At 37.7% G+C, this 16,253-nt stretch overlaps 1 protein-coding gene across 1 annotated transcript in view; it reads left to right on the top strand.

The window, feature by feature from the left end:
* Positions 1-16,253, top strand: part of GYS2 (glycogen synthase 2) — a 53,769-nt gene that overhangs the window by 31,368 nt on the left and 6,148 nt on the right. The window contains exons 12-15 of the mRNA XM_055318956.1: positions 9,444-9,570; positions 13,046-13,141; positions 14,155-14,318; positions 15,736-15,816. Of these exons, the coding sequence (XP_055174931.1) occupies positions 9,444-9,570; positions 13,046-13,141; positions 14,155-14,318; positions 15,736-15,816 (468 nt within the window). The remainder of the gene's footprint in view (positions 1-9,443; positions 9,571-13,045; positions 13,142-14,154; positions 14,319-15,735; positions 15,817-16,253) is intronic.

Here is a 16,253-nt window from a genome sequence, read left to right as displayed (position 1 = left end):
AGATTTTGGCCTATTCTTAACTTTTTTTCACTTAGGTTCTGAGGATTGCTCTGGGATCTCATTCCCTCTGACATTCTTGGGAAACTTACCTTTTTAACCCTCCTTATACAGCAGGTTTACTAGCTCCTTCCCTTGCTGTCTACAAATATTTCTTAAATTTTCTCGCATTAAAAAGCAAACAAACTTTGCCTTAACCTGGTCTTCTCTTGATTTTTAAAAATGTTTTGGTATTTTCTATTCTTCTCTGAAAAATTTCTTGGAACAATAGTCTACTTGTAAATTCATCCCTCACCTTTCATTCACTCCTGGATATAGCTGTGAATGCATGTGGTAGAGGGAGACAAGTCATGGACCTCCTGTTACAGGAAGCTGAGAGATGATAAGGGGCCCTTACAAAGGCCATGTCAGAAGTGTTGGAGAGGATGGAATAATGGGAGAGGTGGTTACATATAGAAAAGATCAAACTAGGATCCCTGGGTGGCGCGGCGGTTTGGCGCCTGCCTTTGGCCCAGGGCGCGATCCTGGAGACCCGGGATCGAATCCCACATCGGGCTACCGGTGCATGGAGCCTGCTTCTCCCTCTGCCTGTGTCTCTGCCTCCCTCTCTCTTTCTCTCTCTCTCTCTGTGACTATCATAAATAAATAAAAATTTAAAAAAAAGTTTAAAAAAAAAAAAAAAAGAAAAGATCAAACTTAGTGACCAATGCTCATTGGGAGGGGAAAAAAAGGGAGAAGGCAAGGATCATAGCCTCCTGGCTTCTGTATTTAGTCAACACTTTCTAAAAACTAAGGAATGATTTCATCAGAAGTTGGCTTGAGGACTGCATCATGAATTGACTTTAGTGTTGGTAGATTGAGTTTGAGTTATGTGTGAGCTATTCAAGTTGAGATGTTTCATGGGTACTTAGAAAATATAGGGCAGGGATCCCTGGGTGGCTCAGCGGTTTAGCTCCTGCCTTCGGCCCAGGGCATGATCTTGGAGTCCCAAGATCGAGTCCCACATCGGGCTCCCCGCATGGAGCCTGCTTCTCCCTCTGCCTGTGTCTCTGCCTCTCTCTGTCTCTCATGAATAAATAAATAAAATATTAAAAAAAAAAAAAAGAAAACATAGGGCAACCATGAAGGGAGCTATATCAGTGCAGGGCAGCAGGGGATACCTGCCATGCTGGAAGACCAGGCTGAATGAGCAGAGAAAAGTGTTGACCCAAGAAAACCTCAAGACTGAAGAGGAGATTAGAGGATGAAAAGTCGAGAAAAAAAGGAGCAAGAATTAGAAGAGAAAAATATCTCAGAAATCAAGGCAGGAGAAATTTTCATGGTAGTAGATAGTAGCAGCTCATAGTTCAGAATTAAATGATACAAGCTGTTTACAAGATGTCCCATGCAATGCTATCCCATCCATTTAAAATATATTCTCCACACACGCATGCATGTGTACATAGACACACACACATATGTGTGTATATTTCCCTGTGTCATAGAATTATGGGTGACTTTTATTTACTCATTTGCATTTCTGCATTTCCAAAATTTTTACCCCTAGCACACATCCAATGATAGTTAATAGGCTACAAATTTTTCCTTGGAAATCCAGAGATTTATCTCCCAAGAGTGCTCCATCCTTACATTTTTCAGCATGATTGGATCTGCAGACACTTACCTCACATCAGAGTGTATCAGCACTAACTTGACCTCATTCTCATGTAGTTTAGACCAGTCCTTCTCCATTTTTTTTTCTCTTGGAACGGAAATAGTGGTGGAAAGAAAGCCTATTATTTTCTTGTAGCTTTTTGTTTTACAGAACTTTGCATGTCACACTTGTATTTAAATCTGCAGCTCTTCCCTGAGGACTTGTCTGGTGTCTGGCATGTAATCTGTACAATAAATATAGATGGAACAGGGGGCATGGAGGAACCTGTGGTTCATGCTTTCTTTGCTTTTGGGAAGATTGAGCCTGGAAGGTCCCTTGAAATTGGGAGCTCTAAACAAAGTATGCTTTGCTGATCTATGTGTTTTTTGTTTGTTTGTGTTTTAAAGTATGGTAACAGGGAAGCAATTTCTCAGGAATGGACAAGTACATTATTTCCTAAGAATGTTAAATACTTCACCCCTCTGTGTCTTTGCTGGTGTTACTCTCCCTTTCTGAAGTGCCTTATCTCAGCCATTCTCACAGTTCCTTTGGGATCTGACCTGGAAGTCATCTCCTCCTTTTGTTGGTCCATAACATGCATCCATCTACTCCAAGCAGAACAATTGCTTTCTTATCTGCATTCTCAAGATGCTTTATATCTATTGCAAATATAGGAATCATTGCTCCAGATTATTTGCATTTTTAAAATATGTATGTCTATCCCTCCAGTGAGACTATGAGTTTTTGGGGCAGTGAATGTGTTTCGTATAAATTTTCTCAGTTTTGGGGCAGCCCCGGTGGCTCAGGGGTTTAGCGCCGCCTTTGGCCCAGGGCGTGATCCTGGAGACCTGGGATCAGGTCTTGCATCAGGCTCCCTGCATGGAGCCAGCTTCTCCCTCTGCTTGTGTCTCTGCCTCTCTGCATCTCTCTGTGTCTTTCATGAACAAATAAAATATTTTTTTAAAAAATAAATTTTCTCAGTTTTCATCCTCTGAGAAGCAGACACCAAGACAGGATTAGATGTGAAAACACTTAATCAGCGAAAATGCCTGTGAAGGATAGAGATTGAAAACAAAAGCAGCCAGGGAGAAGTAGTCAAACACCTTGGAAAGAGGCAAGGAAAGATGAGGAGGGAAGGCCCACAGACTGCAACCCAGTTCTAAACACCTCTCAACCTTTATTTTCCAAAAGGAAAGTCAAATATCATTAACAAAAACTAGAATTAATAAAAATTAACAAATAAATGAAAAATATACACATGTAGCAGCACTGTGTAGTGACTCATAAAGAGAAAAAGCAGACTACTAACGTGGGTGGTCAGTTAGGGGAAGGAAACACACAAACACACATACACACACACACACACAGAGGCATGTGTACCCCTGTGCCCAGCAAAAAAAAAAAAAAGTCAACATTACAATCTATAGCTAACACAGAATCAGAATTATTTTCCAGTACTTCCTTTCTTAATACAAAAGATGTCCGTGTGTGTGTGTGTGTGTGTGTGTGTGTGTTGTGGTTTACTGTTGACTTATTTTGAATATATTAACATTACCACATTTATCATTTCCCTGTACCTGAACTTTTCCTTTATGTTTTACTTTCATGTGTTTCATTCACCTACCAGTTTCAGGTTGATAGGCAGATGGGTACCTTATTCTATGAGCAACTGAATGCAATAATTTTAATAGGGATTCCTGTTAGTAGGAGTAGAGATTTTCCAAACAACAGTTGCCCATTAAAAGAGTCACTGGTTATGCAGAAATGAGTTAGCACAGTATCCATCTCTGCCAGGTCCATAGGCTAGGGCAGCTGCTGTAGCTGCTCCAGAGGGGAGGCAGTTGAGGCTGTCAATCAAGATTCTTTGTCTGGCTTTTGATCTCTGACACTTAATCAATTTGCAAATTGACTTAATCTATCTCAGCCTTCTCATCTGTAAAATGGTGGTAAAATAGGTCCCCACTCCCAGCATTGTGGTGAGGCTTAAATAAATAATAGATCCTGCAGTTAGTGCAGACCATGGGGACATGGTATGTGGCACATAATATATGTTACCTTTTATCTGTGCTTAGCCCGGCACATACAATGGGTACTCTATAACTTTTAGAAGAGAGGTGTAAACAGAGTTTGACGAAAGTAGAAAATGAAGGATTTATCTCTGCCTAGAGACGTGATAATATTTTATAAAAGGGATGACACATTAGCTAGATCTTGACTGACAAGTGGGGGTTTATCATTAAGATAACAGTTCATCATGTAGAGAGAGTAGGCAGGAGAAGTGGATAAAAAGGCACAGAGATATAAAAGCACATGGCTTCTGTAGAGTGAATGGAGAAGGAAGTTTGTCTCATACAAATCATGTTTATATGGACAAACTCATGAATATTTTGAGATTGTCATTGGTTATTATCACAAACACACAAAAAATAAAAGAATAGTTCCTGCAGGGGCACTTGGGTACCTCAGTCAGTTAACCGACTGCTTTCAGCTCAGGTCATGATCCTGGGATTCTGGGATGGAGCCCTGCATTGGGCTCTCTGCTCAGCGGGGAGTCTGCTTCGCCCTTTCCCCCTTTCCCTCCCTCCCACTTGTGTGATCTCTCTCTCTTAAATAAAATCTACATATTTACGTTGCATATTTACAGAACTCTATGGATTCGTTCTCTCAGAGTGGATTGACAAGTTCTTTATATGAATCTCAGAGTGAATTGACAAATTCTCTATTTATTTGATTCAGGAAACATTGCAAATAATTTTGAGCTTGAATTTACCATCAATTCTGCCTCAGCAGTGTGCGTAGAGAGAAAAACCTACAGTGCAGATTCCAGGTCTTGACCCTGTGCCAGCACTCTGTGAAAGTAAATTAACTTCCTGGGATCTTGATAGCCTCACAGGATAAATGTAATTAGACTACATTTTGGCTTTTATTTGTTTTTTCCCTACTGATCTGGGGCCTGCTGTGAACCAGGTGCTCTGTTGGGGGCTCTGGTACACAGGATCTCATTTAATCCTCCCCATAGCCTTGGGATGACCTCTAACATCTCCTCCACCCTAGGCCTCTGTAATCGCTGTCCAGGGCCCAGAGCAGCTGCTTTCGTATTTTACTTATGCTGTCATTCTGCTTGGCTGGAAACAAAAACGAATGAGCCATGATATTTTCATGTTCCAAAAATGAGTTTTGGAGAGTACAAATTTTCCCAGGCTTGGAAATGCCGAAGTAGGCACAATGAGTTTTGAATCCCTGTTTGCTGATACTTGCCAGTACTATGGGCTGTGGATTTGATGATTGCCTAACACAGTATCTGTGTCTTTGTCTCTTTTCCTCATGCAGTACTTTGCCCATGATAGGAACTCAAATCATATTTTATGGAGGAAGCTATTTGATTTATTTTAACTTTGTAATTTGTGAATCTTGTGTTTTTTTTAATTTATTTTTTATTGGTGTTCAATTTGCCAACATATAGAATAACACCCAGTGCTCATCCCATCAAGTGCCCCCCTCAGTGCCCGTCACCCAGTCACCCCCTCCCGCCGGCAGGATACAAAATCAATGCCCAGAAGTCAGTGGCATTTCTATACACTAGCAATGAGACTGAAGAAAGAAAAATTAAGGAGTCAATCCCATTTACAATTGCACCCAAAAGCATAAGATACCTAGGAATAAACCTAACCAAAGAGGTAAAGGATCTATACCCTAAAAACTATAGAACACTTCTGAAAGAAATTGAGGAAGACACAAAGAGATGTAAAAATATTCCATGCTCATGGATTGGCAGAATTAATATTGCGAAAATGTCAATGTTACCCAGGGCAATTTACACGTTTAATGCAATCCCTATCAAAATACCATGGACTTTCTTCAGAGAGTTGGAACAAATAATCTTAAGATTTGTGTGGAGTCAGAAAAGACCCCAAATAGCCAGGGGAATTTTAAAAAAGAAAACCATAGCTGGGGGCATCACAGCCAGATTTCAGGTTGTACTACAAAGCTGTGGTCATCAAGACAGTGTGGTACTGGGACAAAAACAGACACATAGATCAATGGAACAGAATAGAGAACCCAGAAGTGGACCCTCAACTTTATGGTCAACTAATATTCGATAAAGGAGGAAAGACTGTCCACTGGAAGAAAGACAGTCTCTTCAATAAATGGTGCTGGGAAAATTGGACATCCACATGCAGAAGAATGAAACTAGACCACTCTCTTGCACCATACACAAAGATAAACTCAAAATGGATGAAAGATCTAAATGTCAGACAAGATTCCACCAAAATCCTAGAGGAGAACACAGGCAACACCCTTTTTGAACTTGGCCACAGTAACTTCTTGCAAGATGCATCCACGAAGGCAAAAGAAACAAAAGCAAAAATGAATTATTGGGACTTCATCAAGATAAGAAGCTTTTGCACAGCAAAAGAAACAGTCAACAAAACTAAAAGACAACTACAGAATGGGAGAAGATATTTGCAAATGACGTATCAGATAAAGGGCTAGTATCCAAGATCTATGAATCTTGTGTTTGAATGAACTATCATTCTTAGGTACTAGTTTTGGATATTTTATCATTTTATTTCTTAAGTTTAACCTAGCTCCTATTTGTGGATCTCCTGAGATACAACTTATTTATAATGTTTATAATTTATTTCTAAAATTAGAGAAATGAGAATGTTACAATGTTGCTAGAATTAAATGAAGTAATATGTGAGAAAGTTATTTTTAATATATTAAAGAATCATCCAACTGTTATCATTGTTGTTATATATCCAAATTAGGGCTTTTCTTCAAAGTAATCTCTTTGGGGATGCCTGGGTGGCTCAGTTGGTTAAGCATCTGCCTTTGGCTCAGGTCATGATCCCAGGGTCCTGGGATAGAGCCCTACATCATGCTACCTCCTTAGTGGGGAGTCTGCTTCTCCCTCTCCCTCTATGTTCTCTCTTCCTCTCTCTCAAATAAATAAATAAAATCCTAAAACAATAACAACAAAAGCACAAAGTAATCTCTTTCGAAAAATACACACTTATTCTTTGATTATATTATATATTATGTATGTGTGTATGTATATTATGTATATATACAATATAAATAAGATATACGTGTATATTATATGTAGTACACATAATATATATAATACAAATATATAATATATATCATACATTATGCATATGTATGATGTATATGAGGTATATGCATACAATATAAGTACTATATGTTATATATAGTATATATATTATATATATCATATACATGTATATATAATCCCAATGCTTTTAAATCAGATTTTATTTTTAATAACTACTTAACTATGGGGGAGGCTGACAAATTACCTAATAATGGTTCAAGAAAAACTTTAATAAATAGGAGAAGAGCAGAATTTTTTTCCTCCAGGTGACCAGTTAAGTAGCTGTTCTAGTCACAGCCTTCCAACATAACCATTCTTTCTCTTTCATTCTCATCTCTACCTTTGCATAACATTACAGGGAGTGGAGTCTCAGTACAGGTTCATACCAGCACACGAGAGCCAATCACTACATTTTCAGAAATTTGTGAGCTAGTTTTTAAAGTAGCTATTTTTTAAAAACTATACCTACTTAAAAATATGAATCAATCATATTAAAATGAAAAGTAATGCTCAAAACTCATCACATCCTCATCGTTTACTACATTTTACAATTATCCATGCACTTGAAGTTATTTTACCCACATGGTGGAAGTATTCTATAATGGTGTGCTACTGCCTTTCCCATTTCCAGTTCAGTGACATCACATTGGTAACTTGAAAGTAGCCATAGTGAAAGTATCTAGAGAGTGAAACTAGGCAATTATTTTTTTTATCAATTGTCTAGACTTAAAAGGCAATGGAGAAATATTAACAATGCAGATTTAACCTTCAAAGGATTGTGTCTAGAGTCAATACAAAAAATTGTGAGTGGCACGAAAATTTGAGGAAATATTTTTCCAGGATTCAAAAGCTAATATCCAACTCAGGAAAGAAGCCACTCATGTCACTGATGAACCTACGAAGTTCTGACATATATCTCTGAATGGGTCAACCCTCACATCATAACTACATTCGGTCCTTGGGTGAAACCAGAAGTTGGTTCTGAATACAAGATTTTATTTAGCAAAAGTCAACAAAAGCATTTGGGAACAGTTAACTATCAAGAATTTATAATAAGGAGTACATTACATATATTTTAATAGACTCCCTTCTTTAGAGAAGTTTTAGGTTCACACCAAAGTTGAGCAGAAAGTACAGAGAGTTCCCACAAATCCCCACTGTCACACATATACAGCCTCTTCCACTATCCATATATCACACCACAATGTATATTTGTTACAGTTCATGAACCTACATTGACACATTATTATCCACCAGGATTCATAGTTACATTAAGTTATACTCTTGGTGTTTTACCTTCTTTGACTTTGATAAATGTGTAATGATATGGATCCATCAATACAAAATCATACAGAATAGTTTCACTCCCTTAAAATTCTTCCATGCTCTACTTCTTCATCCCTGCCCCTATCTGAACACTGATCTTTTTAATGTCTCCATAGTTCTGCCTTTTCCAGAATACCATATAGTTGGAATCATACAATATGTGGCCTTTCAGATTGACCTTTTTCACTTGGCAATGTACATTTAATTTTTTTCCATGTCTTTTCATGGCTTGATAGCTCATTTCTTTATAGCATTGAATAATATTCCATTGTCTGGACAGTTTATTTATTTACTCACCTGTTAGAGATTATCTTGATTGCTTCTGAGTTTTATCAATTATGAATAAAACTGATGCAAATGTCTGTGTGCAAGTTTTTTTGTGTAGGTTTTTTGTATACATTTTTTAATATTTGGAAATTGTATTGTACACATTCTTTATATCAATAAAATGTATTGTAAATTTATGTACCAATATATACTTAAATTTGGCTTTCCATTCTTAAACATTTACCAGAACACCACTGCTTAAAAGTCATGGTAAATCCTTTGGCTTTTACTATGAGTAAAATGGGAACCCACTGAAAGATCTTGAGCAGAGGAGTGGCTGGCATTTTTAAAGGTTCACTCTAATTGTATTGAGTAGAGACTTCGGTAGAATAGAAGCAAGGAGCTAGGTTAGGAGGCGATTACCTCCAGGTGAGAGAGGATGGTAAGAGAGGAGGTGATTACTTCCAGGTTCAAAAGCGAAGGGTGAAGACTTCTAGTCTGATCCAATCTAGGTGAGATTCGTAGTACATCTCTGTCCCTTAGATCCATTTCCCTGGGCTAACTTGTGTCGGAGGCAATGGAGGGCAGGCTTTACCTAGCTCCCCTCTTTCCTGCTCCGGGTAGGAGCAAACTGAGAAATAAGACAGCAGTCCACCATTAGGAAGCAAAATAAAACCCTTACTGTTGGGATGCCCAGTTGGCTCAGTTGGTAGAGAATGTGATCCTTGATATCAGGATGGTAAGTGTGAGACCCATGTTGAATGTAGAGATTACCTAAAAATAAAATCTTTATAAAAAATACCTTTATTGTCAAAACAATTTGGGTTGAAGGATGTAGTTTAGCATGAGAACAAAAATGGGCATATTAACTACCTTTCCTCTGATCTAGGCCTCGGAACATGAGAGAAAGTTCACAGAGTGAATACTTACACAGAATGGAAAGAGAGGAAAAAGCACCCAAGCTTATTTCTTTTTCTTTTTTCTCTTCTCTCCCTGAATCTAGAACACACGGATTCTACAGTATCAAACACCGAACTATAGGAGATTTTTGGCTTTGATTTCTTTTCTTTTTTTTTTCTCATTAGAATTTTCCTTTTTTAGGTGATTTTGCACCCAGAATTTCTATCTTCCACCAGCCCATTATTACCCATGGATTATGAAGAGTTTGTCCGAGGTTGTCATCTTGGTGTATTTCCATCATACTATGAACCGTGGGGTTATACTCCAGGTATGTGGCACATATAGATTGTGGAATATTTAAAAATTTATTAATCTATTATTTTATGCACCTGGATATAATATCCAAAGCTGATACGTAATTTCCACTAAGGTTAAATGATTGTATTACAAAGAAAAAGAATGTGTTGTAAATGTTACATGTTATTGAGTCATCTCTACCAGGCCCAACTAGTAATATTAAGGACAGACTGAGTGCAAGCAGGTTTAATATGAGAAATGATATCCTGCAAAAGTGTTCTTTCAAACTTATTTTGGAAATGTTTCCTTTTGAATTAATGGATGCATTTAATTTTTAATAGGTAGCACATTCACTTAAAGAAACAAATAGTATAAGATGGTATACAATGAAAAGCCTTCCTCACACCCTTGTCATTCAAGAAAGAGGTGCTTTTACATGCCATTTCGGTGTTAGGTATTATGACCAGTGACATCATTCCGTTCAGATCCTCCACCTCTTCATCTGCCTTTTTTTTTTTTTCTCCTAAATGGTCAATTCTCAAATGCACTACCCATTTTTCTTTTTTGTCTCCTAATAGCACTGTTGTCATTAGTATCAAGAGCAATCAATTTGTATTTGTACTGAAATGGCTAATGAAAAAGGAAACAAATAATACAAAGAAATGCCAATGGAAAGAATACTGACTTTTCCTGCTCATGTTAGTAGTCAGAGATTTTCCTTTTTGTTTAAATATAATTTCATTTATAATGTTAAAAGAAAAGGTTCAGAAAAATTTGTATGCATAATTAATAAATTTTGCTTGATTTCAATGTCATCATTGCCCAGCTAAGGGGTGGCAGCAGTCAACGTTAGGGAGATCATGGTTGAATTAAAGAAGAGGAAGAATTTTTCTAATCTTTGTATTTTGAGCCCAGAATTTCAATATAGAATTTTAAATTTTATAGAAATAGGATCTTTACATAGGGAGCAACATGAAATCTCTGTATCTTTTGACATAAAGGTCCTATTCTATCATTCTAGGTTCCACCAAGTATAATTTGCCAGCAGCTATAAAAATACTAAAACTTTTGGGGAAAATAGATAAAGGATTATCTCCTCTTAAAACATGACATAAGAAAAACTATTGAACTAACTCTTCCAACTTTCTCTTTTGTAGTCCTAAAAATTGTTACAGGTATCAGTTATCATACTTATAAAGATGGTGTCTTTTTCCTTATGAAATACCTACATATTATCTTAAATTGTTTATAATAGAGTATCTTTCTTTTAAGATACATAAAATGTACCCATTTCACTGATGAACTTAGTATTTTGTTATTGACTTTTGTTCCCATTATTTCTAGTAAGTAACATAACTTATTATCAAGGAAGTTTCAAAAATAGAGAAGCACAAAACCAAAGCCTGAGTGACTGAGGGATGTGGGGAATCAATTATATTGGGGAAAGAGAATGTTCTATAATTTACAGCAGATTTTCCACCAAATGTCATTTTTATAGGACAAAGATAGACTTAGCCCAAAATGATAAGGAGATACATCTAGCGTTTTAAGATAAAGACCAGCAAAAGTGTTATAAAAGGTAAGTAGATGGAAAAAGAAGTTTGAGAGTGAGTCATTCTCTGTTTTGAATTAACCACAGGAAGCTGGCCACTCCTCACCAAACCTGTAGTTACAGAAATAACAAGACCTCTGGTGGTATAAATTGGTATTGGTATATTAGATAATTCTAACTTTTTAAAGAATAACTTATTTGATACTAAGTTTAACATACTCCAGAAAGTATTCATTTAAGTCTGCTTTTTTTTTTTTTACAAAATCCAATGAATAGAAGTAGTTATTCCATTAAAATCATTCAATGAACATTTGCAGAGATTATGGGTATCTAGCATTTCATTACATGTCTGTTAATGAGTATTTGATAAAAATAAGGTTCTGTGAACTTCCGTGGAATTGTAGGCAAGATTCTTTATACATATATGTATAATAATTTTTCTGGGGAAGAGCTTCAGGTTTTCATTAGATTCTCAGATGGGTCAAGAATCCCTGTCCCATTTTCTCCTCCACCACCCTCTCCAAAAATTAGGAAACCACATCTCTCTAGAGATTGACCACCAGGCAATACTTGCAGAGCAGAAGAAAAAGCTGTCTAAATTGCAGTACTTCTTGATTAGTGGGGAAACCTTTTTTTTTTTTTTTGGCCCATCCCCATTAGCTAACCAAGATTTTTTTCATTTGTTTTTATTGAAGTTCGATTTTCCAAAATATAGTATAACACCCAGTGCTCGTCCCATCAAGTGCCCTCCTCAGTGCCTGTCACTAAGTTACCCTAACCCTCCCCCCCACACCTACCCTTCCACAACTCTTTGTTCATTTCCCAGAGTTGAGTCTCTCATGGTTTGTCTCCCTAATTTTTCACACTCATATCCCCTCCTTTCCCTTATAATCCCTTTCATTATTTCTTATATTCCCTGTATGAGTGAAACCACATGATGATTGTCCTTCTCCGATTGACTTACTTCACTCAGCATAATACCCTCCAGTTCCATCCACATCGAAGCAAATGGTGGGTATTCGTTGTTTCTAATAGCTGATTAATATTCCGTTGTATATATATATATATATATATATATATATATATATATATATATATATATATACCACATCTTCTTTATCCATTCATCTGTTGAAGGACATCGTGGCTCCTTCCTCAGTTTGGCTATTGTGGACATTGTTGCTATGATTGGGGCTCAGGTGTCCCAGCATTTCACTACATCTGTATCTTTGGGGTAAATAACCAGCAGTGCAATTTCTGGGTCATAGGGTAGCTCTATTTTTAACTTTTTGAGGAACCTCCACACTGTTTTCCAGGGTTAGCCAACCAAGATTAATTCCATAATCAAATATAAATTCCTTGTTAAAAATGCAGATATCCTTGTGAGAGGTAATACTTCTTTTTTAAAAAAGTATCCACTATTTTATAAAAATATTTTATTAAAACAGGTGTTGACTAGAGGGTGAGTGAAGACTGAAGAGGGTATGAGTACAATGGACAATTAGAGAAGTGGAGGGATTTGTGGCAAGGGAAACTAATATGATGGGAGGAGTTGCTCATGTCCAACACCCACAAACTCGTCACATACTTAGAGACACAGCTTAGAATGGAGCACAAAGAAAAACCAGCTGGAATGAAAGAGGTGGTATAGAGTAGCAGTATCAAACTGGAGCCCTGGAGCTGGGCACCAGACTTTAAGTCCCAATTCTACACCATTCCCTGGCTTTGTGATATTGGGCAAATTATTGGGCAAACTCTCTGTGCTTCAATTTCTTCATTTGTAAGATGGGGATAATGACACTTCACATGATTGTTGAGAAGATTAAATGAGTTAATACATGTAAAGGACTTCATACTGTGCCTGGTACATAATAAACATCGCTATTACTAGGCTGGCATAAGAGGATACAGGAGCTGGCCTAAAGCCAAGTCTTTGTCTCTTTTCCCCTGGCAGCTGAATGCACTGTGATGGGTATCCCCAGTGTGACAACCAACCTTTCCGGCTTTGGCTGTTTCATGCAGGAGCATGTGGCTGATCCTACTGCTTACGGTGAGGTTTTTCATCATTCGCCCAACTCAAGAAGTGACCTCTAGGGATCCCTGGGTGGCACAGCGGTTTGGCGCCTGCCTTTGGCCCGGGGCGCGATCCAGGAGACCCGGGATCGAATCCCACGTCGGGCTCCTGGTGCATGGAGCCTGCTTCTCCCTCTGCCTATGTCTCTGCCTCTCTCTCTCTCTCTGTGTGACTATCATAAATAAAAAAAATAAATAAATAAAAAATAAAAAAAAAGAAGTGACCTCTAGCCAAACAAAGCACAGTCTTTACCGAGCCTAACCCTAAAGCTATCCTGATGATTAAAGTAATGTTTGCACTGCTTATTTTATTAAAAGTAGATTTAATTATGTATTTCATAGAAAAGCTAAAAATTCTATTAATATTAAATATATTGATGTTCCAATAACTGTGACCTTAGAGTACGTAGGCTGGTCAGCATCATTATTTTAAAGGCCTGTGCCAGGGTAGCAAAATTCACTTAAATTGTTTAAGACTGCAGAAGAATTTGCCTACAACCCTACCCTCTCTGTGTCTGCAAGAAAAACAAGATGGGATGGATTGTTGGCCTATATATGCTGATTTCCTGGTCTTCTATGGCCTCCTTGTCACGGTTCTTTTCTCTCAGTCTAGAGCTGTGGTTCTCAGCTGCGGCTGTGTGGTGGGCCTGGGGATCCTGAAAATCATTGATTCCCAGCTTTCACCCCAGAGATTCTGGTAATGAGCAGTCCCAGGGAAAATCACTGACCCAGGGTATCCCTCTACTGCCAAGTTTTTTTCAACAAGATTCATTGTGTTGGCTTTGTGTTGGTGACAGTTGTAAAACATTAGAAGGAGATCACAGAAGAAAGACAGCCATGGAAGGGAAAAGATAACACAGAGGCAACAGGGGAGTCAGGGAGTGGGTAATGCCTGTGTGGGTGGTCTATGATGGAACCTAAGGAATGGGAGAAGAAACATTCTAAGGTTAACCCTATGTTGACCTGGGCTTTGGTTTTTGTGCTGCTCAGGTATTTACATTGTTGATAGGCGGTTCCGCTCTCCGGATGATTCCTGCAATCAGCTGACTCAGTTTCTGTATGGATTTTGCAAACAGTCACGCCGCCAAAGAATTATTCAGAGAAACCGAACTGAGAGGCTCTCCGATCTTCTGGATTGGAGATATTTGGGCAGAGTAAGTTAAGTTCGGGATCAAAAGAACCACTTTGAAAATCCCACTAGACTGGGGCACCTGGGTGGCTCAGATGGTTGGGCATCTGATGGTTGGTCTCAGCTCAGGTTGATCTTGGGGTCGTGAGTTTAAGCCCTGCCTTGGGATCTGTGGAGCCTACTTAAAAATAAAGCAAAAGAAAAGGAAAATCTCACTGGACTATAACAATATAGATTCTAGTCATCAGCTGCAAAGTCAATTCAGTATCATAATTGTTAAAATCTCAAGTGATGTTTTCATGTACTTTTTTACTTAATATGAGCTTGCAAAATCCTAACCCCACACCTACATATTTATTAGTTTGAGTTTATAAGAGCAAATCTATTGGGATCTAGCTGTAATCTTACTAGTTATTTTATTGTCAGCATTTAACTTGACATATTTCAGGTATTGGTTCATGAGTAAGAGGAAAATATCTAAAGAAACATATCTATTTTGTTTGACTCTACCCGATAATGTGACCATATTCCTTAAGTACAATAGGAGCAGGAATAATAATCTTTTTCAAATGATAAGTACAGGAAATATCTCCTTTTAATTATTTTTTTCTCTCCTTTCAATTATGCCATAGGTTTGTAAATATCCAGATGACATATATTATAACACTGGATGATTTAATAAAAAATAAATTGATTTTGTCTTGACATCACGTATGTGCTCAGATACCACTAAACCCTCTCTGACACATGATAGATGCTGCCTTTTGCCGAGTTTCTACACACACTAATGCCACTGCTCCTCAAAACCTGGGTGATTAATTGTACTGTCTATGTTTTACAGTGAAAGCAGAATGATAAGGTTTTTAGAAGTTTTGTTTCTTGGGTGCCTGAGTGGCTCAGTGGTTGAGCATCTGCCTTTGGCTCAGGTCGTGATCCTGGGGTCCTGGGATCAAGTCCTGCATCAGGCTCTCCTTATAGAGAGTCTGCTTCTCCCTTTGCCTATATCTCTGCCTCTCTCTGTGTCTCTTATGAGTAAATAAATAAAATCTTAAAAAAGAAAGAAATTTTGTTTCTTATCTAAGGTCTCAAACAGGACTTAGGTACAGTTTGTGTGATTTTTCAGGCCCCACCTCTGCCCTGTGTCATGCTGCTTCTCTATAGCATGAAGCCAATATTTTCAGTCCCCTCAGCACTCGATTCAGAGTTTTCAGTAAGGCCAGTATGGCTTTTCCTTCCAACTTTTTGTAGCATTTCTTTCCTTATTCACTGGAAAATAATAAAACTGTAAACTATCATTTTTTTCTGATTCTTAAATTTAGGGTTACTAGGTTCTGTCATTTTAAAACTATTGTTTTATAACTTGGAGAAGAAGATTTTATATAATAACTTCGTTCTTAAGTTATATAATTTTTTTAATCTGTGAATTGGGTTTTCTATCACAGTATTATCAGCATGCCAGGTACCTGACACTAAGCAGAGCTTTTCCAGATGAATTCCATATGGAGGCTCCATCACCACCAACAGTAAGCATTTTATGTATTGTGTATTTCTTTTGAAAGCTAAATTTTGGGGCACCTGGGTGGCTCAGTGGTTGAGTGTGTGCCTTTGGCTCAGGTCATGATCCTGGGGTCTTGGGATCAAGTTCCTCATCAGGCTCCCCACAGGGAGTCTACTTCTCCCTCTGCCTATGTCTCTGCCTTTCTCTCTGTGTGTCTTTCATGAATTGAAAAATAAAATCTTTAAAAAAAAGAAAGGAAGAAAACTAATTTTTTTATGTATCACAAGTCCTGCCAATACCTTTTAATTTAGAAGTAGTTAAGGACGCAAACTATTTTTTCATAATGTTGCCATAAAGCAAAGAATAGAGGAATTGACAAATCAGATGAATTCAAAGCCCTCAATTTAGAGTTAGCCTTATGCAGAGGATGAGCAGGCCATCAGCTAATTCATGTCATTAGAG

Source organism: Nyctereutes procyonoides, unplaced genomic scaffold, assembly GCF_905146905.1.
Source record: "Nyctereutes procyonoides isolate TBG_1078 unplaced genomic scaffold, NYPRO_anot_genome, whole genome shotgun sequence".
Classification (NCBI taxonomy): Eukaryota; Metazoa; Chordata; class Mammalia; order Carnivora; family Canidae; genus Nyctereutes; species Nyctereutes procyonoides.
This window is presented reverse-complemented; position numbering and strand designations above follow the sequence as displayed.